The sequence below is a fragment of the Zonotrichia leucophrys genome, chromosome 2 (genome assembly GCF_028769735.1).
Source record: "Zonotrichia leucophrys gambelii isolate GWCS_2022_RI chromosome 2, RI_Zleu_2.0, whole genome shotgun sequence".
NCBI lineage: Eukaryota > Metazoa > Chordata > Aves > Passeriformes > Passerellidae > Zonotrichia > Zonotrichia leucophrys.
Window position 1 is genome coordinate 20,809,630 of NC_088171.1, and position 24,281 is coordinate 20,833,910.

At 40.0% G+C, this 24,281-nt stretch overlaps 1 protein-coding gene across 7 annotated transcripts in view; it reads right to left on the reverse strand.

Moving 5' to 3' along the window:
* The window catches only part of CACNB2 (calcium voltage-gated channel auxiliary subunit beta 2), a 243,444-nt gene that overhangs the window by 87,519 nt on the left and 131,644 nt on the right, over positions 1 to 24,281 (reverse strand). The window contains exon 1 of one of the 7 annotated variants that reach the window (XM_064704166.1): positions 18,699 to 19,107. The exons of the other annotated variants lie outside the window; for them this stretch is intronic. Coding sequence (XP_064560236.1) covers positions 18,699 to 18,731 — 33 coding nt within the window. The 5' untranslated portion in view covers positions 18,732 to 19,107. Of the gene's footprint in view, positions 1 to 18,698; positions 19,108 to 24,281 lie in introns of those variants that run through there. 7 annotated transcript variants of the gene reach the window in all.

Below are 24,281 nucleotides of genomic sequence, written 5' to 3' on the forward strand. Positions count from 1 at the left end.
GAATATGAGCAGAAAAACCAGCAAAGGAGTAACAAAAGGGTCAAGGTAGCAATGCAATAGAAAATAAAGCATTTTTAAATACTGGATATCAGCATTATGACTCATCTCTTGCATAACCACAGTGGGTTGTTCTTTAAGTAAGTTTCATATATGTATTATGGCAGAGATTAGTTCCGTGAAAGCCTCTGAAGGAGGATAATCTGGTAGCTCTGTGTATTCTGACAGAGAGAGTCTCACATTTATGAAATAAGAGAAAGGGATTTTGAGGAAGAGGGCAATGACAGAAATAGAAGGTGGTCTCTAAATTCATTTAAAAAAAAAGCTTTATCAATAATATAAGCACATAATTATGAACTTTAAAAAATAAAACAAAAACATCCTACAAATAAAAGAAAAATAAATGAAATTTGATGTTTTGAGACAATTAATTGACTCTAGAAAATGGCACTAAACTAATAATGATTTTGAGCTACAGAGAAAAGTCAGAGCAGTGACAGAACTAAGACGTTGCCAGTGGAATGACTTGGAGACAGGTGTCAAAGGAAGAAGAATACACCAAGGAAATGACTGCAAGCAGCATGAACCTAAATCATCTCTCTTTTGTCTCAGACTGTCAGCACACACATGGATATTAACAAAGATTGATTGACTCATGGTAACTTTTGAAGACTCTGGTAACTTGATTATATGTTTAAGACCTTAGGTGAAAGTAAATCAGACTTATTAATAACAACAAGCTGACCTGTGGTGCTGTTTATTAGTACAGAAGGGGCTTAAAAATTAACGGTTTTAAGAAAAAATGGAAATATAACTTTTGACTGTATTTATTAATAAGCAGCAAATATAATGAAGAAAGGATTCTAAATTGCAGAAAGACAACGCAGAAAGGAAAGAATTTACAATATAAAATGCTATTTATCTGATATAAAGATTGGGTCAGCCATGAAATTAAAAGTGGACAGTAAAAAAGAGGAAAAAGAGGAAAAATGGAAAACACATCTGGGGCGTCAACAAAAAACCAGAAAGCTAGAAAAGGAAAGAATTTGCAGGAAAGCATGGCAACCATCATCCCAATTTGTCTCAGCTCAGTTAAAAGTGCCAATTTAGATTCTGTGTTCCAGATCGTCAGTATATTTTTATCTGGGATTTTGGTTCAAGTCATTAAGATTTTCTGCATACTTAAAAATAGCTTCCTTGAAAATTCAACATGAAATTCTGTTACCAGTGGAGAATTCTGAAGGAAAAAAAGACTATTTTCCTTGAATTTTATTTTTGATCTCCATTTATACAGGCCTTACCTGGTTTTCAAATCTAACATTTTTAATCTACTCCAGATAAAAAACTGAAGGTTTGGGGGCTTACTTTCTTGTTCATTTTTTATCTTATTAAAAACAGTGATGTTAAGCATATGCAATGAACTCTTATGTTTTTATATTTTACTGTGAATAGCATAGATATTATAATTAATAGTAGAATAAATTTTACTGAAATAGTAAAATTTCTGTGAAATTTTACTATTTCACAGAATCATAAAACATCTCGGATTGAAAGAGACCCAAAAGGATCAAGTCCAACTCTTGGTCCTTCAAGGAACTATCCCCAAGAATTACAACATTTGTTTGTGAGCATTTTCCAAACTCTCCTTGAGCTCTGTCAGGCTTTGTGCTTTGACCCTCAGGCTTTGTGCTTTGACCACTTCCCTGGGGAGCTGTTCCAGTGCCCAGCCACCCTCTGAGTGAAGAAGCTTTTCCTGACATCCAGCCTGACTTCCCCTGAGTCAGCTTCAGGTTATTCCCTTGGGTCCTGCCACTGGGCGAGACAGAGAAAAGATCAGTGTCTTCCCCTCTGCTTCCTCCCACAAGGAAATTGTAATTGGAATTGCAATGAGGTCTCCCCTCAATGTCCTCCCGGTTCAACAGACCAAGTGACTCCAGCTGCTCCTCATACAGCTTCCCTCCAGACCCTCCACCATCTTTGTTGCCCTCCTCTGGACACTCTAACAGTTTAATGTCTTTTTTGTATTGTGGCATCCAAAACTGTCCCCAGCACTCAGGGTGAGGCTGCCCCAATGCAGAGCAGAGCAGAGCAGAGCAGAGCAGGACAATCCCTCCCTTGCCCTGCTGGCCATGCTGTGCCTGATGCCCCCCAGGACAGGGCTGGCCCTCCTGGCTGCCAGGGCACTGCTGGCTCAGGTTCAGCTTGCCATGGACCAGAACCCCCAGGTTCCTTTCCATGGCTCTGCTCTCCAGCATCTCATTCCCCAGTCTGTCTGTACACCCAGGGCTGCCCCATCCCAGGTGCAGAATCCAGCACTTTCCCTTGTTGAATTTCATTTGATTGGTGATTGCCCAGCCCTCTAATTTATCAGCATCTCTCTGCACGGCATCTATGCCTTGAAGGGAGCCAACAGCTCATCCCAATTTATTGTCATCACTAAACTTAACCAGTATATCAATATGTCCTGTGTCCAAGTCATTTTTGAAGATGTTGAGGAGAACTGGTTTTAAGATGGAGCCCTGTAAAACCTCAGAATCCCACTAGATTCCAAAATCCCATCAGATCCCCAGTCTGATGTCACTCCATGCTCTGTAACCCTTTGTGCCTGAGCCATGAGCCAGCTGCTCACCCATCACAGGATGTGTTTATCCAGCTGTGAGCTGGACATCTTGTGCAGAAGGGCTCTGTGAGAGGATTGAAAGCTTTACTGAAATCCAAAAAGATTCTATCAACTGGCTCCCCTTGACCAGCTGGGTGAATTATATTGTCATAAAAGGAAAATAAGTCTGTCAAGCAGGACTTTCTCCTCAAGGAGTGGTCTGGCTGTGACCGACAATGCATTGTCTTTTAGGTGGTTTTCACTAACTCCCAGAACAATATTCACCATAATTTTACCAGTCATTGAAAAGTCAACTGAGTCCTCTCCACATCACCAAGACTGTTCAAAAATCATTGAGAGAGGTCTTGCAATGACATCAGCCAGCTCTTTGAGGACTCTGATAAATCTCATCAAGCTCCACAGAGTGACAGGCAGAAAATCCTGCACAAATTTGGAGCTGACTGGAAGTTTCTCATTCTCACAGTCATAGTCCATCCATGCTCAGGGCTCTGGGAGCCCCAAAGCCCATCCACAATGTTGAAGCAAAGAAAGCATTAAATAACTCTGCTTTTCCTATGTCCCTGTTTGTGAGGTGACCATACTCATCAAGTAACAGGTCAAAGATATTACTGGATTTCCTCTTTAAAAATACTTTCTATTGCCCCCCACAGCAGCGGGTAGCTTCAACTCTAATTGAGCTTCATCTGCATGAGTTTTCTCTCTACAGTGGTGAGCACTGTCTATGCAGTTGTCCCATGTCGCCCAACCTTTCTTCCACTGGCTTTTTTTGCCTTAGCTCCAGAAGAAGATCCTACTCAGCCAAGCCAGCCATCTGCCTTGCCTGGTAGACCTCTGACATTTTGAAATTGCCCACTCCTGTGCCATTAAGAGGTGGTGCTGAAAGCGCAGCCAGCACTGATGGACCCCAACATCCTCAGCATTATTTTCCCAGGAACCTTATTCCCCAGTTCCCTGATCAGCCTGAAGTCTGGTCCCCTCATATCTAGCATATCTAGGGTTGAAGCTTTGCTGGCAGTTTTCCACCTGTCACCTGAGTTTTTAAACTCAACTGCTCCATGGTCTCTGTCACCAAAAAGGTAATCAAAAATCACTTCATGAGATCCTCTTGTTAGCAAGCATCAAATCAAGGAGGGCATCTTTCCCAGCCAGCTCCCTTAGTCCCTGTACAATGAAGTCATCATCCAAATGTTTTAGGAATCTTCTGGACCTGGTTTTGCTAGCTTTGTAGTGATCCCAGTTAACACCTGGCAAACTGAAATCCCCCATAAGCACAAGGATGGATGATTTAGAACCATCTCTTAATTCTTTAAAGAATTATTCATCAGTGTCATCATCCTAGCTGAGTGCCCTATAGAAGACTCTCACAATGATATCTGCTTTTTTTTGTTTGTCCTTTAATCCTTAACTAGGGGCTCTCAACTGTCCCAATGACAACTTCAAGTTCCAGCACTAAAACTTTGTCAGTTTTCAAAGGTAACAACTGTTTTTATACATACTTCTGCTTGCTAGCATTCACTTTTATACCATAAATACAGTTTCTGTCTGTTTAAATAAAGATCTTTTTTGCTATCTCTTAATGAGTTAGTCTGACAGTCATACACTCTGAAGATACTGCTGTCATACACTAGTTGTCTACTGATAAGTTTATTTTCCAGATCATCAGCTACTGAAATTTTGATTTTCTAGTCATGTCAACAACATTCTCTTGTTAACAACATTCAATGACCGTCTTGACCTAGAACACTGTCATTTGCTCAACACTTAGATTAGGAGAGGTTTTCTCACCAAGATCTCTGTTAAATTGTGCATATGAAGACTAAGGAATTAATTAAATTTCCCTCACTCAGGCTCACTGAAACCTCAAGCCCTTAAAATAGATGTTCATTTGTGATTCAGCCCAGGTATCTCTTGCAGACTCAATGGTCCTTTAGCACCTGCAGTCTTCCTCTCTTTGATACCACCAGAAACACCAAGTAAGCAGTTTTGCACTGCCTGGTATAATCTATTTCAGGATATAAACATGACAAAAACGACATCCTCATTAATGGGCTTAATCTAAGCCCAGTTTCTGAGAGTGCCAAAACCACACGAGTCTTTGTGGTTTTAGGTTAGTCCTTTGCTTCAGTCTTCATCCCCATAGACTCCTTGAAGAATAACAAGACTGTTTCTTTATTCCCATTACCTATCCACCATGTCTAGCATAAAACAAAGCAAACTGCTTGGGATCTTACCAAGAGGATGAGGCTCCTTTTTCACTATTTACACATTACAATTACTCTCATCTGATTTCAAAAACACAACAGTATGCAGTACTTTGAATAAATGAAAATATCTCTGGAAACCCCTTTTGTACCTCTTGTCTATCACCTATCAAAATAATCTTGAAAAATTCCCTTTCTCCAGCATAGACTTTCATAGTTTTTGTTCTAAACCAAAAATACTTCAGTTAATGGATAGATTGCATGATGCCAACTGTTCACATCCATTGGCTCATTTAGATTTGTCTCTAAAAGCCACTAGACCTAGTGCATCCACACAGAGTGGATGAAGGTACCAAGCTAAAGGAAGCAATAAATTCCTGATTCTCCCATCCCCATCTATGACTGTCACTGCTTGCATAGCTCCACCAACTGTTCTTTGAAAGAAGGAGAGTGAAACAGTTTGTGATTCTGAATCTGATCATTTTTAGAGCACTATCCCCATCTCTTTACTAAGAAATAAGACTGAGGGCTCTGCATGTTATTGTCCCTGTTTTTCAAGTGCAAGACAGTGCAAGAATGTGGAGAGTACATACAATACTTGTTTACAACAAAAAATAGTAAAAGGTTCTAGGAAACCATCTGATAGTATAAAATATACAATATTGAATAAATCTAAATGTATTTTCTCATAGATAAAACAGATTTTGTACTATGGATTTATGCTAACACTAGAAATAAGATTGCTTAAATGAAGATGTGAGGGTTAAAAGGGCAGGGTATGTTTTAGACAACATGGAAACAGAAACGTGCTTGCTGATGAAGATGGTGCTAACCTGATTAGGTTAGATGCTAACCTGAAAATAAATAAAATATAAATGAATTGCAAAAGAAAAATTCAAGGAAATCATAAAAGCAAAAGGTGTGGTGAATAATTTTATAATTCAGTGCTGAAGTATTTTTTGTGTTCTGGGACATTCACAGGTTGGAAAAATAGAACAGATATTTTCCAGGATAACAACTGAACTCAGGTTTCTAAAATTATTGCAACCTAGAAGACCAAGCATCTTCTGTTTTTCAGACATAGGAGAAACATCAGGAACATTCTTTCTGCTTCAGAACAGACTTTGCCTGGGTCAGTTACATCATATCCCTCACTGAGCCATTTCCTCTTTTAGAGGATATACCACTGGTTTTCTTTCATCTATTGTTGCAATACTGAATACTGGCAGAAAATACATGTTTGATTGCCCTGCCACATACACCTCTGAGGAGCCCAGCTCCTTGCTGTTAATAACCCCCTTGTGGATGCTGAGGGATCTCAACTCCAGGCTGTGCAAGTCCCATTCCCTCAGGCTGTATCTGCAAGTCAAGTGATCCAGCTGCATCCATCCTGCATCATCCTCTCTGATTTATCCACATCTTTCTGTTGGGGCACTAAAGCTGGTCACAGTCAAGCAGCTATGTTCTAATGAATGCTGTGATCATCTCCCTGGATAGCTTGCCTGTACTACTTCTCATGAGTTTGGGATTTCAAAAAAATCTGCAACAAGAAATACAATGGAATTGTTTTTAAAAAGAGACAATATACACATTTGGCAAACCATCGTTTTCAGATTTGCTGTGCAACAGTTAACTTGTTCAAAAATTTTAAGGCTAGCAGTATCTCACTTTGTTGTAAAGTGACATTATTAATATGCTACCAGGATCAAAAAATGTGTAAAATCCCTCAGATAAAGAGATTTGCCCTTGCAAGCTTCTGGTTAAAAATGAGTCTCCAGCAACTGCAGTGATGAAAAGACACAAGAATAGAAACTCCAGTTCTGCAAGTCTTAAGGTATCAAAGTATGTTATGCTAACTTTCATCAAAGAAATGCAAACAATCCTATGTCATCCCCCACAATTTGTTTCCTTCAGGAACTCCACAGGCTAGAGCCTGCTTTTTTCCTCTCTGATCCATTGTTTGGAAATGAAATAAATTTTCTCCTTAAACTCATACAGTTATGTGCAGTTAAAAGTTCTATTTCTTCCAGTTTACAAGAGAATCAGTTTCTGCTTGAAGAATTACCACCCAAAAGTATCATGTGTCCTCTGCTGCTGTCACTGCTGAATTCCCACTGAACAACAGGAAGATGACAAAGGTGGCTCTGAGATTGCTATTCTGTTGTGCTAATTAGGAAAGCAACTCATATTTGGATGAGAGTCCTACAGATAGAGTGAACAAGGAGCAGCCAGATGTAGGTAGGTGGATGATGGTCATCATTCAGATTATCCAGAGGATGAGCACCATGACAAAGCAGCAAAGAAGGACAAACCTTCAAGAGGAGAATATCAGGGTAATAGGAGAGAAATATGAGAGAGTATTTCAAGTGTGTAGGAGATGGATGGCAGGCCAATGAGCATTTTCTGAACTTTTGCTAGTTCTTGCCACTCTCCAGTTTACAGATCACAAAAGCAGAAAGATATCTCTTCTAGGATGAAAAATACTGTATAAAAATACCAAAACCCAAAAAAATTAACTCAGTGTTATTTGGGCTTATATGCCTGGCTTGAAATGGATAGTTTGTAAGTTAATATCTTCTTTTTGTTTATTTTTAACAATAGAAATTTTTACAACATTTAATCACCTCTGTACTCTATGAAGCTTTCCATTAAAATAATATTTTATTAGCCGATAATTACCCAGTAGTTCTAGGGTTCTGAATTGAAGCACAAAGGCAGAAAGCTGATTCCACAACTGCTTTTTTCCTGCTTACAAGCATTCAACAGGCTCTCTGTGTTCATCCTGATTTACATTAAGTCAGTCCCCAAAGTGTGCACGGGCAGGCAAAAAATTTAAAAGCAAGAAGCATCACTTCTCCTAGGTCACACCTATGGCCCATTCCGTAGACTGTATATGCACTGCTAAACCACATTGTACTCAAAACCCCTCAAACATTCTCCAGACACAATGCTAGATTCCCTGGTCAGGTAAAAGTCAAAAGTCACCACTAAATTCAAGACTTTAAGAAATCCTCTTGGCTCTCAAGAGGAATTCTCAATATTATACCAGCGAAACTCAATTTTGGAGGGAAAAAAAAAAGGATTTGGTATCTTATTTATTCTTAACTGATTTCAGTTAGTCTGAAACACTTCTTACATAATATTGAAAAAATTTATTTAAGTAAACCAGAATGTCATTCTTGATTTGCACTGCTCTCCTTCCATTATTCCTTCTGTAAGAGTTACTCCATTTATGATCAGCAATAATTCACACAGTTGGCATCTCCCTTCCTGTTCAAAGTTTTTAACTTTACAATGCTTAAAAAAAGAATCATGGCTTATTGTTTCCTTCATCATGCAGAAGAAAAGGAAATGCCTGTTGCTGAAGCTGGCACAGTAACACAAGTGTGCTCTTTTATAACTTCTCATGTTTTGTCAGTTGTCTGCAAACCTGGATCATTTCATGATTTGAGAGGGTGTCAGTATTTTTCATTCCTGTTAATTTTCAAAATCATCATAGTCTATGATTTCCCTAGCAGTTCCTTCTTGTTTCCTCTCTTGATTATGCTAAAACAGACCTTATTGAAGTTGAATGGCATTGCATTCACATCGTAAAATCTACCAGAGATGCACAAGGGCAACACTTTCAATTGTTACAAGTCAAGCTGGTCCACAAAACATGTTGTATAACTTAATCTCTCCCACCACACTCACAGACACAGATGTCCAGGTTTATTTAAAATAACCCTAAACAAAACAGCAAAATTGGCAGTGTTTGGATTTTTTAAAAATGTATGCATTTCCCTGGGAGGCATTTGATTACAGGAATATACCAAATTTTATTCCTGTGGTGACAAGGCAAAATCCGCCATAGGAAGTGGTATCAGCTGAATTATGTTTTGTCCCTCAGCACACCAGGACAGTCCCATCCAGACCATTCCCCAGATGTTCTTGCCTGCAAATTCCACCAAAGCTCTGGATCCAAAGTGATGACAGCATTATTTTGTGCTAAAAAGACATGACTGAACTGAATTATTAATTTTTCCTTACAAATCTTTGTTCCTGGCAGGAGAGGAGAGAGATAACATTCATGCATGCAAAGGAAACCTCCCAGAAGACAAAACGGTTTAATTTACCAGGAAATAGGTGTATGTGGTGGTTATTTAAAAGAAATAAAGTATTTTCCCAATGTCAAATTCAAGTGAAATGTCTACCAGCAAAATCAAAATTTCACATATGGTACTAAGGTCTTGTACAGGGAACCTTATGGTTTCACTTAAGCATGACTGAAGGCCACCCATGTTCCTGCCAGGATGTCTATAATGAATAACAGAATTACAGCACACAATATGAATTATTCCATTTTAGAAGGAATTAAGGGAAACAACACAACTTTCCTAAATATATGAGGTAAACCACAATAGGATACATATGATAAATTGACTATATTCGAGCAACAATCTAATGCCTCTTTCATATCTCACTTTATAGATATTATCCCATACTTACATGGAATCCAGATGAAGGCAAAACAATCACAGTGAGTTAAAGATTAATGGCCTAAAATTTCAGAATTGTGCTGGGCATCCTTCACTAACAGGAACTAAATCAGTTGCTGGGCAACTGCTGGACATGATGACAATTTCTAAGAGTGAGTCTTGACTTATGAAGTAAAAACAAGGGGATTCCTCCTTTGTGCCCTGAAGATTTTTATATAGTCTGCATTCTCTCAGTGGAATCAAAGAAAAAAAGGAGACTGGTGAGAGGACATGTGGAGGAAAGGACATCTAGTCCAACCTCCTGCTCTAGAGTAAGTAGCATATTCAAAGCCACAGCAGATTGCTCAGGACCCTGTCTAGCTGAGGTCTAATGTCCATGGATTAAAATTTTGCAACTTTACAAAGGGTTTTAGTCTTCAGTCTCCTACACCAAATAAAAGTGTAAAGAAGTTCTAGCAGTCTTAGGATAATAAACTATGAAGTTTGACATTTAGCCTCAAAAATTAGCCAGCTGAGCTGCCTCTGCAAGCAGATAGAAACAATTCTATGAAGATATGCACAAAGTTAATTTTAGTAAAGCCCACTTCTGCACATATAATAAACTTCAGTTACCTCCAGGGAAGTAAACTAAATTTGTAATTTCCTTTCAGACAAATATACTTCAGGAAAATACATGTACAGATCTTTTATTTCATACTTAGTTGTTACTAAAAGGAATAGCTTTGAAATACTACTATGTTCTTATGATTCTCAACTAGCAATATTAATGTATCAGCCTTGCTCCCATAAACTGGGCTTTGACTGTTCCCTCTGCTTAAAAATTCTTGTAATGGTCTACCTGTCCTTAGACTTAAGCACTCAGCTGAGTAGGAAGCACTCTGTATTTCAGAAACAAAACTGCCTTTCTTATACCAATAAAAAACTACTTTGATTTAAAGAATTTGTTTTTAATAAGAACATCTGTATAGATATTTTTAAGAAACACAGAAACTGCCTTAAAAAGGTAAAAAAAAATATGAACCCCAATTCCTATTAGCTCCATTTGACTCGTTTGTAAGCTCTAACAGAACTTTAAGACTATATTATAAACCATAAAATATAAGATAGAATACTAGAATTTTAAACATCAAAAATTCCTACGCATTGCTAAATTAAAACGTATAGAATCACACTGTGTTGTAAATGACAATGTAAAATGAAATGTGCACAGGAGAATTTCCCAGGGATTTTAATCTTTCATTTCTCAGGAAAAACCTTTTAAAATGGCTGGTTCCTATGGGTCTGTAGTTACTGCAATGAAAACAGCCAAATTTTGCTAATTTTTTTCCCAGCAGAATCGTAGAAATTAATCTGGTCAGAGATGTATAAAATAAGAATAGTAAAAAAGCATGGTTATCATTACCCACTTCTGTATAAATAAAAGACTGCTGAAAAAAAGAATTAATGATTCCTATTAAAGATGTGTTACTTATCCTCTGGACTTTGCAATTCTTATTCATCAGCTGAAGTAATTATCTGGAAAGTAACATGCAGTGTATGTAAACAAACAGCATTTCATTTAGTCATTCCAGTTCCTGCAGCTTGTTTATAATTTAGAGTAGACATGTCTTCATGAGGATAGATGTCCATGACTTCCATAAAGAGGTAGATGGATTTTTCCCCTGTGATAGCCTTCCTGAGATCCAGTGTTAAATAAGAACAAATTATAGATTTGCTCTGATCAGCTGCTACTGAATTTGTTCATCAGAACAAATCATCTTACTTACTATCATCAACTAGAAAACAGAAACATATTCCCAAACAGACATAAACACACAGCCTCAACTGTAAAAGAAAAGGAAAACAAAGGAGGGGAAAAAGGACTTGTGGCCCAAAAAGTTTATCAAAGAAACTTCATATCAAATATTCTGAAATGGGATTTTTGGTCCTTGATTTCCCCGTGTGGAAGGTTTTTATCAAAATGCCACTGGACTATATCCAGCCTGCCTGCTAGGAGTGCTTAACTGAGCTGTTGTAACTGCTAGAGTTTTGAAAGGTCAAGAGAGCAACAAGCTGCCCAGGCTGGCAGCCACCACCTCGCACACCGTTGATGGCAGAGGAGCTGTGCTGCCCAGGATGGGGAGGCTAAAACAGGCAGCCAGGCGAGCAGGCAGCACGGCAGACAGCGCCAGCATGCCTTCTCGACTTCAGCTTTCCATATGTGCTGCAGGGAAGGCACCATTTCCATTCTGCACATAAAACATCTTCTGCTAACCCTTCTGCCACCCCTTCTGCTACCTCACATCCATCCATAGGCTAAACAACGTACACATCAAAATGCATGGCACAAATACTAAGTGGAAAACAAACTTTAAAGTAAGGCTATTATTAGAGGCAGAACACTGGGGTTCCTGCAGGATCTGGATTTATTTTGCACCATATTCATGCACAGCATATGCATGTCCCATTTCCTTAACCAATGACATTCCGGCCACCTTCCTCTAAACAGCTCTACTTTTGTATGCAGGGCTCCACCCCAAGCATTATAAATTGACTACTTAAACCATATGCCATTAGTATCTTTTACCCAGAGGACACCTCTAGCTACAGAGGTCTCCTGACATTTAATTAAATAAGAACTATGAATACACGTGGCATAAGAGGGAGGAAGTTGTAAATAATTTCCAAAAGCCTGGACACACTCACACAGTGTACAAAGGAATCCAAGATTTAAGTATGTAGCTACATAAATCAGGGAAGCCCAACTAACTAGCTTGTTGTTAACTCTGTACTGTCCTGCTTACATTACTGCTTCTATCATTAACACTTTTTTTTATGGCTACATTAGCTTCATACAAATTCCTCACTGAAAAATAGCCAATTATTTCTATCAAGGCCTGCAGAATAAATGATGAATATGGAATAGAAAAATTCATTAATTCCTGATCATGAAGTTATCAGGTTATATTTTTTTTCCCTCAAGTCCATGCTGGTTCCCATCACTGAGGTAAAGAGCCTTGTGCAGCATGAGGCTGAGCAGTGCATTGCCAATAGGTCATCATCATGGGCATTTCCTTCAAATGGAAATAAACTGAAACCAAGACCAATAGATGAATTAACAGATTTCATCAAGCCTTGGTGCTATCAATACACGCAGAAGCCAGGTCCTGTGAGAGACCTTCCCTCCTTCCCTCTGCTGTCTCACAAATGGAAAAGTAGTTCAGAGATTCAGAGCTCCCTCAAACAGTTTGGTGGGACTTTTAAGCACTCTGATTTTGTTATTTTTTCTTCATGTTTGCGAGGTGAACTGCACTGGTCCTGCCAACCCAGGCCAGTTTTCACACTCTATTTCTCTTACACTGTACTCCTTAAGCTGGAGTAAACTTCTCCTTTGCTATTTCACCTGGAGCTGGTCATCGGGGTTGGTTTCTAAATGTCAGAAACCATTTGACTTTCACAGGGCTCCCTCTCATATGTGCCTCAGGCACAAACCTGCATCTCAAACATCAGGCACTCACCATGATCCTCTTCCACAGTAAGAGAAATGCTCATTCCCTTCCTTCATTGTGTTCAGGCATGGCTCAGCACTAAACCAGTGCAAAAGGATCCAGATAAATTGCAGTCATTGATTTACCTCACATTTTTGTTGTGAATATCTATTTCTAAATGTTATTACCTGAAGGGAAAAACCTTGTCTTTAATCTCCTGAGCTCTACACTCCCTAGGACCCTACATTGAAAATCAGGTGTTGTGAGCTCCACACAAGGGAGCTGATCCACTGCTCACAGACACATGTACATAACAGGGACTACAGCTCATGCCTCCACCCATGGCCCCCACAGAGCTCCCCACCTTTTTATTGACTGTTCATATGTTGGACTGCGGGGGCAAAGGTAGGGGAAGGTCAGATATACTATAAATACCTTCGATATACTCTCAAAAATATAAAAGGCTCCGTCCTTAGTCACTGAAATTCAAATTAAAGACAGGAGGCAAGGAAATAGAAGCTATATGAAACAAACAGTAACATCATTATTTAAAATTATACTTCACATAAACTACAGGACATTAGATTAAACACTGATTTTTCTCTGGGGAAAAAAGTATGGTCACTACAGTTGTGCAAATCACTAACTGGCAAGTACATTGGGTGTCTTGGGAGTAACACAGAAATGACCAATACTTTCCTCTGCATGGGTTTATTGGGATTTTCCTCTCTAGTGTTTCCCTATTCTAAACTGAAACTGTTTCAGGAGCCATTCTGCTACACCATCAGAACCACCAGCTCTCCCAGGCTTTCCTTGGGGAAATCCCAAAACTCATATGCAGTGCTTAAACACAGCTGCGAGGTCTCTGAGCTACTCATGGGGAATGATGCCATACAGAATGACCCTCATTTTTCCAATTTAGGAAAAGGAAACTCTATTGCTTCTACACTTTGGCTGCTGCAGAAAATCCACAAGAAAAAGGCTTGCTAAGGGTGACTGTTTCAAAATCTACATGTGGCTCTGGATGTGAGCCCATCTATCTTCACATATAAGCACTTGTTTCTTCCACATAAGAGTACTTCTCACTAAACACACAGTTTCAGGCATGAATAACTAAATTTCTTGTGCAGCTGTACAATATTTGCAGTTGAAAATCAACCAAGTGCTGTTGTCACTAGAAATAAGCCAAGTGTCTCCTAAAATTTAAAGATAAAGAATCAAAATGTCAAGGGATTTTTCAAAGGACGGACTCATGGCTCCGAAGCAAACCTCAGAGACTGAATTTAATTTGATTGCCTTTCAAGTCTGTACTTCAAGTTACAGTCACATGTTGTACAACTTATCTATCTGAACATAGCATTAGATATTCCTGCCTTAGGTTGAACTAAGGTGAATGTGGGAAAGTCATTCCAAAATCTTATGGTTAAATTTGTCCAGTGTTCTGCCATAGGTAATTTGCCAAACCATCCTTGTAATAACAAACAATTTAATTCAATTCAATTGCAATTCAAGGGAGAGGTTCCCAAAGAAGCAATTCTGATTTATTTTCATACATTCCCATGTCAATCCACAGTATGATAAAAACTACCATTGCTAAAATGTTGCAAGTGACTTTCTCTGATCTTAAACAACATCTTTTTCTCCCTTCACTCAGTTTTTGATACAAGGTAAGTAGCGATGACTCAGAGTAAATACATCACTGTATTGTCCCTACTGATTTCTAGGACTTTAAATATTTCTAAAATAGGTGGAGTTTTCCCTTGAAAATTAGCCTATCAGCAGAATGCCTGTACACACAGAATTGGGATCTGTCTGATTCATGAAGAACAGTCAAAAAGTAATTCTTCTCAAACCTGAATGACATTTGACTACCCCAAGATATTCCCCTCCTCTAGAAATTTAGCAGACAGATTTTCATACTTTTTGGAAGATAATTCTGCCTGGCAGGAGTCATGAGTATAACTGGCATTTATCAACATCATACTTATTATTCCAAAAGAAGTGCTCCATCCTTCAAGAGGACATAGGCAAACTTAACGGAAGCAAAGATTTAATTTAAATAGACAAGTTCAAAACTTTTGCCTGGAGAACACAAGTGACAAATGCTCAATTTCCAAGGCAATCAAAACATATGCTCCAGACATCACAAGCAATTCAGTGGACTTATAAAGAGGTTTCTCACTTCTTTTAAGATTATTTTCCAAGAAAAATATCTCTGGAGATGAAAAAAAGCCAAGTTTTGAGTTTCTTAGGAAAGTTAAAAATAGATCAAAAAATCTGAAAGTTACATGCAATAGAACGAATGAAATTCTTAAATGACCAATAACCAAGAAAACTTGCTGCCTCTGAACTACTCTGCTAAAAGAACAGCTTCCCAGTGATTAGGTTTTTCTCAGAAGAAATCCCAATTAACCCTACTCTTACCATCACAGTGTTGGGAGCCCAAAGTCCCTGCCAGGGAAGGAGTGCTCAAACACCGAAGGTGTCCTGAGCCCAGGTGAGGACAAGTGGGTGCCACCAGCCCTGGCACACCGCCGGGGAAGGCAGGAGGGATGTGGCTGGAGCTGCCAGCACCCAGAGCCCTGGCAAGGCCCACCTGAGGGAGGAGGAGCAGATGTTCTGCAGCCATGGGAAATGCTCTGCAGGGGCACAGCAGAGCCTCCCAACCTTGCCAGCACCATCTGGAGTCCCATCATCCCTTATGTGGAACTCCAGAGTCTGTTGGGAGTAAGGTTTAGATGCTTTTGTTTTGGGAGAGTAATGCAGACTACGATCTACCAGGCATCTGTGAAAAGGAGCTCCCTCTTTCTGTTTCATTTTTGATGAACTACTCCAGTTCTGTTTAATTTATTTATTTATTCCCTTTAACCAGAGGTTTATTTCCCAAGCAAACGGGAAAAGGCCTAAACAAACAAGTTACAGGCACAAATGAGACTTCTGGGCCTGCAGCTTTTTACAGCTTCCTATATTTATGAAATTAAATTGCTTACTATAGGCAAAAACATCTACTTTGTTAGGTATGTGGCAAAGAATGCCTAAAAAGATTCTATATGTTTATTTCATCACTCATAAAAAGCTCAATAAGCATCTACTTAAAGTTCTAAAATGTAATGTGGAAGACACTGTGCATCCCAAGTTAGAATATTTATGGAAATACTAATGGAAATAGCAAAGGACCACTGCTACATGGTTTCTTATTAATAAATTTATTTGTTTATTTTATTTCAAAAATACAGCTTTTGTCACTGTGTCATGACCCTTTGTGTTTATTTTTAATATGAAGTGGTCGTAAACCCCAACTTTTTTTCTTTTGATAACTGATTCTTAAGCAATATTATCTTTGCAGCTGGGGTTGGTGGGAGATAGTATCAGAGTTAATTATCAGTGATGTCAGATATCTGGACTTATAATGCACTCAGAGTAAACTAATAATTCAAGCTTGTTTATACACAGGAACAAAAAGAAAGCAGAGTGGATGCAAAGTTGGTAGTACCAGTCTGTGGCATTTGGCTGTTAAATTCAGCTGGGTTAGAACACCACCTCAGCTACAAATGTTTCTGCAAACGTGTCTGTGTGCTCACGTGGACATGTGTGTGTGCATATGAAATGCAAACAATGATCACACACAGTCCCATTTCTCTATTACTCTATTTAAATATTGAGTTTTAAGAGATGGATTTACTGAATTCCTCAAAGAGATGCTTTAATGATGCTGTGTTTCTTTTCATCAATATTCTCCTCCCGAGGATAAAAATCAAATATTATATGCATAGCTGGAATTCCTTGAACTTATTTAAAATTGTTTAAATTAATAGTAAACTTAAAATTAAACCCTGAAAGTCTTCACTGTCACTTTTCACTCACTTTGTCCTTCAGTGACTGAAGTAATTGTGTGGGAAGATAAAATAAATGACTTTTCCACAGTACAGAGCATATGGCTTCATGAACAACAGATCTGTACAGATAGAAGTTTCACATTGATTTAGCTTTTACTGAACAATAAAAGCATTCTTCAAGCTTTATGTATACCATCAATTCTATTTTACTTATCACTGAGTAAAGCAAACATCTTGGTAAGTCTGGCTGCCAAAATAATACCAAAAAAGTGCATCCTTCTTTTCCCCCAAACTGTCTTGCTCTAAAGAAAAACTAAGAAAAAACCCAAATGGTATTTTAGTCTGCACTTAGTGACACATTTTGTTTGAGGAGATCATTACTCTCCAGTTTCAGGGACCTCCAGAGACATCAAAAAGAACAAAAGAAAAAAAAACAAGAAGGAAATTAAAAAACCCTAACCCCACACCATTCATAGTGGGCTTCTTAATTTTCCTATTGATGCTATTTCACTTTGTGTAAGTGTGGTGTAGAAAAGGGACTGGAATGAGATGGCTCATGTGCCTGGGAAAGTTGCTTCAAACTCTGAACTACTTTCTATGACACAGAATACTTCAGAATTTTTTTAGAAGCTGAAACAGCATCAGAGAAAGAGATTGAGATCTCAATCCAAAGCCCTAACACCATTCTTGTCATCTAGGTTATTTGCAAGACATTTTAAAATTTCAGACTTGCTTGCTGTATGAACCAGGAAGTAACTCCACAGGATACAATGAAATGAAGAGCAAAAATGCAAAAGTCTGTTAAGAGTGACCCTTTACAGATATCTGAATGTAACCAAATAAGAAAAAAAAAAAAAGCTTCAAAGTTTTGACACTCTCTCCTGCTTTATAATGTTTATACACACATAAACATTCTATAGCATAATCACTGCAATGCGCTGTGGCTTAGTGCTTCGGAAAAACTAAGTTCTTTTCAGCTCCCTAGCTTGGTTTGTAAAAGTTTGTGTAAGCCACACATTCACAAATGAGTTCAATGTGCAGACAGCTGCACTTAAATTATTTTCCTGAATGTCTTTTACATTTGTTGCATCTAAAAAACATAGCTGGCTGGAATTTAAAAAAGAAAAATAAAAGAGGAAAAAAATCCAGAATAACTAAATTAATTCCTTGAAATGTGTTGTAGAAACCAGACTGCCATAAAAGGCCCTCTTATACTTCAAAGAGCAACTTCAATAATCAAAACAAAACATTTGCAATTGCCAGTTATATGCAAAGAATGTAGCACTTTTGAGCTTGTGAAATTTATTTTGATGTCCTATAGTCAAGTTCATACATATTTTTCGGTGTTATTCTTCCCCAAAGCTCCTCAGATTTGGACTAAATCACAAATGTGTGTGGGTGGAAGAATCCATCCATTTTGCTTACAACGTAGCACTTGAACCACAGGCTGCAAAACCGCAAACTTTTATGTCAGCTAACAATGCCATGCAGAAGTGTGGAGCTGTTAGTGGTTTTCTTCTGGTCTTCTCTGACATCATCAACTTATTTCAAACACTGTTCTACACACGTACTTAAGAAAAGAGAGTCAGATCTTAACGTGGGTGTGTTTGGGTTTTTGTAAGCTAGCTCTTTTGACAGACACTGCAGTACATTACAGTGACATGCTTTGAACTTTTGTACAAAAGAAATGGTTTGGCAGCATCCCCACAAACATACTATTAAGGCCAGTTCCGTAACTCCTTGTAGTCTATTTACATTACAAAGTATGAGACAAATTCTGAATTATTTGGAGGCATGAGTTTGCTCAACTCAGAGTCCAAATAGCCTTGTAATACTCAGTAGTTAAATACTTTCAATACCACCACGCAATATGCAAGACAAGGATAGTAAATTCAATTTTATCTACCAAATAGTACCCCACAACTTGAAGAACTTGGAGAAAAATGCCATATTTAAAAAGCCATCGAATTGGTGAATACTAAAGTTCAAACACAGAAAAAACGATAATGACAGAAATTCAAAGCTGCCCAATAAGCTTGAGATTGGAACATGATAAACAAGTAAAAACTAAGGAAAAAAATCACTAGTTCACATCTTACCACTTCGTACTCCTCACTGCCAAAAAGGTACATAGTTACTCCTTCGCGGTCTGACACCAGTTGCCCAGAGCGCCCGGCCGCCTGAAGTCAGATCTTCCCCTGCATCCTCGGCTCCCGCGTCCCAGCCGGGCGGGCTTCCCAGGCTGCTTTCCCACGCCTGGGCTGCTCCTGAGGCACCGGGGCTCTCGGGCATGAACTCGGAGTCTGCTGCGGGGACCGCGGGACCGGCGCGATGGAAAACTGCGAAACTCCGCGGGCGGCAGCGGCAGCCCCGAGCCCGTGCGGAGCCGAGCGGGGCCGTGCGGGGCGGGGCGGGCAGCGGGACGGGACGGGCAGCCACAGCCGGGGCAGGCGGGACAGAGGGACGGGGCAGTGCGGGACAGAGGGACGGGACAGTGCGGTGCGGAGGGCGGGACGGGACAGGATAGGATGGAACAAGACGGGATGGGATGGAACGAGACGGGGCGGTGCGGGCTGAGGGATGGGGCGGTGCGGGCAGCGCGAGGCGGCAGCGCCGCGTTCCGGCCCTGCCCCGCCTGGCGCGACGCCGCCCAAACTCTGAGCGGGGAAAGCGCGGCCGGGAGAGAGCGAGTGCGGCGCGCGGAGCCACGGAGGTCGGGAGGGCCCGGGAGGGACAGGCTGCTGTGGCCGGGGCCCGGGAGGGCGCGGGAGGAGCCGCCGGGGCCCGGGAGGGACAGGCTGCTGTGGCCGGGGCCCGGGAGGGACAGGCTGCTGTGGCGGGGTGAGCCGCGGGGAGCTCGGCTCGCACATACCCCTCGCTGCTCTCACCGTGCTGCAGAAACCCATGCGGCTATCTCACGATCTATGTCTTTCTAAAAACAAACAAGCAAACAAGCAGCCCGGAATAGTTTCCCTTTTGCATGTTTCGCTCGCTTCATTGCTTCCTCGCACTGATTAGTCCCAGCCCGCTCTGTAAACACGGTGTAACTTTATCTCTGTGCCACAATGGTTACTGAAAAGTGACACCCGCTACCTCCAGCCACGGGAAGCGGATCCGGCATGGAATACCTCACCGGGACAGAGGAATCCAAGGACCCGCCTCGCTCCTGGCCAACTTCTAGTGCAGGCAGAGCAGGCAAGAAAGAGTAAAAAAAGCAAAAGAGCAGGATAAAACACAGCTGAAAAACTTCAGAGACCAATTCCTCAACTGCATTCCCAAACTAATATTAAGATGGGGCTTAAAAATAAATCCCAATAAAGATGGTGTAGGAATACAGCATAAAGTAAACCAGGTACACAGAAATATTGCCCGCTAGGAAAGGCTGTTCTTTTCAACTGAGGAAGAGGCCACCAGTCAGCATCCAGTAACACAACCCCGATCAAAACTGCTTTCAAACAGCACTATGAAACCCATCCCTGCCCAGCTCAGTCCTCTCAATTCTTCATAGTTTACACTGCTGCTAGCACTATATCCTATAACCAGAACTATACATAAGCACTAAGAAAAAAAAATGGAATATGTAATTTCTTAAGGAGGAAATGTGTGGGTGTATGCTTGCCCATTTATATCTATAATCAAGTTAATATAATATACACAGCATCTCATGACAAGATATAGCATTGAAAACCAGTTTGTGCTACTCAATTTCCTTCTCTTCCACAGAAGAAAGAGAACAAGTCCCCTTTCCAAATAAAACCAGCAAACGAAGCAGTTCAAATACATTGTAAATATCTTCCCTGTTCCTTCCCTTGCATCATCCCCTGCTTATTTTAAATACATCTCTTGACTAACTCAGTTTCTTTGCGTGAGTTAGTAGGATATTCTTCTCTCAATCTGTTTTCTCTGTCAAAACAGACCTTTTGTCCTCTGTTGACTATATGTGATGTGACTCATGAGTCTAGATTTTTTTATGTTCTTTTATGTATCCACAAGCAGAGTTAAACCCAAGAAAATGGTTGGAAAAGGGCAAATCAGAAATCAGAAGACATTAATTTTATTTCCAACCATATGTTTACAAAATAGCATTAGTTTAAATCTGTCAGCTGAACTGGTCACTTTGCATTATATCAATTGCAAATTACGCTTCAAACAAATAATATCATAATAGTTCATTCTCAGAGCGTAAATAAAACATGCATCATTCCTGCATGGAGGCTAACAGGCATCAGACACCTCTACTGGAATGTAATCACCACTTGTCCAAGCTGGTTGCTCCTATTGATGCTGATTGAGTGTGGTTACACACACTTATTAGCTTTAATGTAATTGCCCAAGTTTTCCCACACAGTGTTTTTAGTGTGAAACCACACCTGTCAATAGTGGCAAAGCCAGTGTCATCACACATTACTTTGCTTGTCTGCTACAGCTCTTCTAAGCAATTGAAATTTGGGTGCTGTGGCTTGATTGCTCCCTTTTGGATATGGCTCTCACAACTAATTTGGAGAAAAAGAAAATCAGCAGGAATGTTACAAGTACTCCTAACATCAAAAAAAGTAAAACATATTGCTCTGTATGTATTAAAAATTATGATAATTTTTAAAAATAATTTCATCAGCTCCTGTACTTTGGCAGTGAATACGAAATCAGGGAGGACTGCAGTTTGCATACACTCAGTAGAGACTTAGGGCATTATTCAGGCTGTCACCATAAGTGACTTTCATGTCACAAGTAATTCTCACTACAGACAGCACAAGCAGCCAGAGTTTGGCAGCTTGGACAGTAAATAAGCTGAATTGCTCATTGCTCTCTTGAATTGAAACATCATGACAGGTACCAAAGTCTGTCTGAGGGCTCCACAAAGCAAATTTGCATATAGCTTTTATGGTTCAAGAATTAAAACTCTGCAAAAATGCTACCCCTGTTGAGGGTGTTTAAACTCAGCAAAGCACTTCTGGATGACCTGTGCTCCTCTCCCAGCTAAGTGACAGCACAGGGGTTTTGTTGCACATGGTTTCCCAGTAGCTGAGTGAGGCAAGGGACTGGCCAGCAGAGGGTGGGCAGCGTCTCACCAGGGCTGACCCTTGCAGGCAGAATGCCATGATCCAGAAAGAGCAAGCAGAGAAGTGGAGGAGATGGAGGAGTATGAGGGAAGCATGGAGAGAGAGTTTTGCAAAAGGAATGTGTGAACCATGGGGCTGAAGAGGTGGTGGGATGGGAAAAGCAGAAAACCAGAGTGCAGAACAAGGATGGATGGCAGCAGTGTGACCCACAGGGAGGAGAGCACAGAAGCCAGGCTAGAAGACAGTACTAAGGTCCTGCAAGAAAAATGCTCATGGTAGGCAGGGAGCACAACAGGATTTGAAAAGGCCTTAACAGGATTTGAAAAGGCCTTCACAGAGACAGCTTGCTATCTGACCAGCCTAAAGCTAGGAGGTAAGCAGGAAGGAGTGGAATGGTGTGGAGCAGGGCAGAAAGGCTGAGATGGAATGCCTGGGCAGAACTGGCTGATCAAGCAAATACAGGCCATTGGAAAACCTGTAAGTCAGAGACTTCAGCAAGAGACAAAGTTCTACTCTGTTTTGGGATAGAATGGAACTGGGATGAAGGCAGAAAGTGTCAAAAGCACAGAAATACATCTAAAAAATGGTAGGTGGAAATAAAGCTAAGGGTGGAATTGCTCCTTTCCCCAGCTGGCACGTTCCAGCAGGACATGTTCTTGCAGATGTGTGACAGAGAGCTACACCAACAGAACTTGACGAAGACTGGACCTTAAAAACCAGCATTCAAACTAAAGAAAAATAAAATACTGTGACTGCTAGAGTCAAGACCACAGTCTGAAATGATTAAGTAAATCACAAGGATAAAGCAAACCCCTTATTCAAGGTGTACAAGCACTTTTAAAGTAGCTCTTGCTCACCTGTAGAAGCTGACACAGCAATAGCAATATTAATCATGTGTTAACAGAGGTAAACTGGTACAAACACAGGTGTGTCAATATGTGTGGACTTTTTTTTCCCTGATTGCATCCCTAATTTTTGCTCCTTTCATAAAATTCTATTAAGGTGTACAGTGTCTGGTGGAAGGGGAATAAAGACAGAGCCAGACTGTACTTAGTGACTCTTAATGAAAAGGCAAAAAGAAATGAGTATTGATTGAAATATAGGAAAAATGCATTTGGACCCAGAGAATTTTTTTTATTATTATTTTTTAATTTTACTGAGGGGGTCAGAGAGCACTGGCACAGATTGCCCAGGAAGGTTCTGGAGTCTCAATCCTTAGAGATAGTCAAAAGCCATCTGAATATGGTCTTGGGTTACCAGCTTTAGGTGGCCTTGCTCTGAGCAGGTGACTGGAATAGCTTCAGAGGTTCCTTTTTACCTCAAGCACTCTGTGAAATTAAAAATTATCTGATTCACATTGATATTTTAGGGATTCCATCTCTCCATTTTAATTTTCAGGGATTACGCATAATGACTTTCCAGATTGTCAAAAAGAATAGCATTTAACTCTGGTATTTAAACCCTGACCCATGTCTTTTAAGCATAGCTATGAACTGTCTACACTATAAATAGCTTTGTATATCATAGTACTTCAACACAGTGCCTTTGGGAAAACAAACAGAAAAAAATGCTGACATGGTTGTCAAGGTTAATAGACTAAACAGACCTTTCTTGATAAACAAGAATCTTTCCGCTTGTATCCAACAGTAACAACATTTTTTTTTTTTGGAACTCTATGGAAAGCAATTGACTCTCTCTTACCTAATTCAGATTTAAATTCAAATCCCAGTGAAGAATGTCAACAGATTGTAACACCTTTACACAGCTAGCAGCAAGAATTGTTAAGGAAACTTTGGCCAAAAAACTCTGAATAAGCTGCTCCTTCTCACATATGGCATGAAAGAGCAAGAGCTATTGCACTTTAATTACCCTGCATCCAAACTATCCCATTCTATCCCATCCCACACCAGCACTGAATAATTTCTTAACAAGGTTATTTATATGTGAAAATAATTATTAGCAACTAGGGGTTTTTTTTTTTCTATGAATTTTAGCTCTCCCATTGATTTTCTCCCATAGGGGTCATTCTAACTGTGGGCAACACCCTTCCAGCAGCATAAATTCAAATTTTCAGGAGTATTACTGCCCTGAAAGAGCTACAGCATGGATCTGAAGCTAGGCTGCCTTGTTCCTCTGGACATCAGCACATTTAGAAGAATGGGTCTTTTCCAGCTCTTTCATTGCCACTGTAACTCTCTGTGTGATGGTAACTGCAGGGTCTCAGCAGTTAAGAACAGCCAAAACAGGACTCCGCATTGTAAGAAACATTCATATGTTTTATGGAAATGATAGTACTGCCTCAGCAAGGAAGACTGAGAGCCTGCTAACCCAGAAGAGTTTAAAGTTTGCTCATAGCACCACATTGCTCAGACAGTTTCATGACACGTTAAGTAATTCAGCTGGAGTTTCCCAGACTTATGCTTAAACATCCCTATTTTTGTGCTGGGGGTAGGCAAGGAGGGGGTTGGCAGGGCCAGGACACAATTTAGACCACTTCCTTCTCTTGAATGACACCTTCCTTTCTTTTAAAAGCATCCCTCAAAAGAAATAGCATAGTTTAGGGCAAGTTAGAAGGGTTTGCGTTTTTTTGTTTGTTTCATTTTCATATCAGTTGAAGTGATG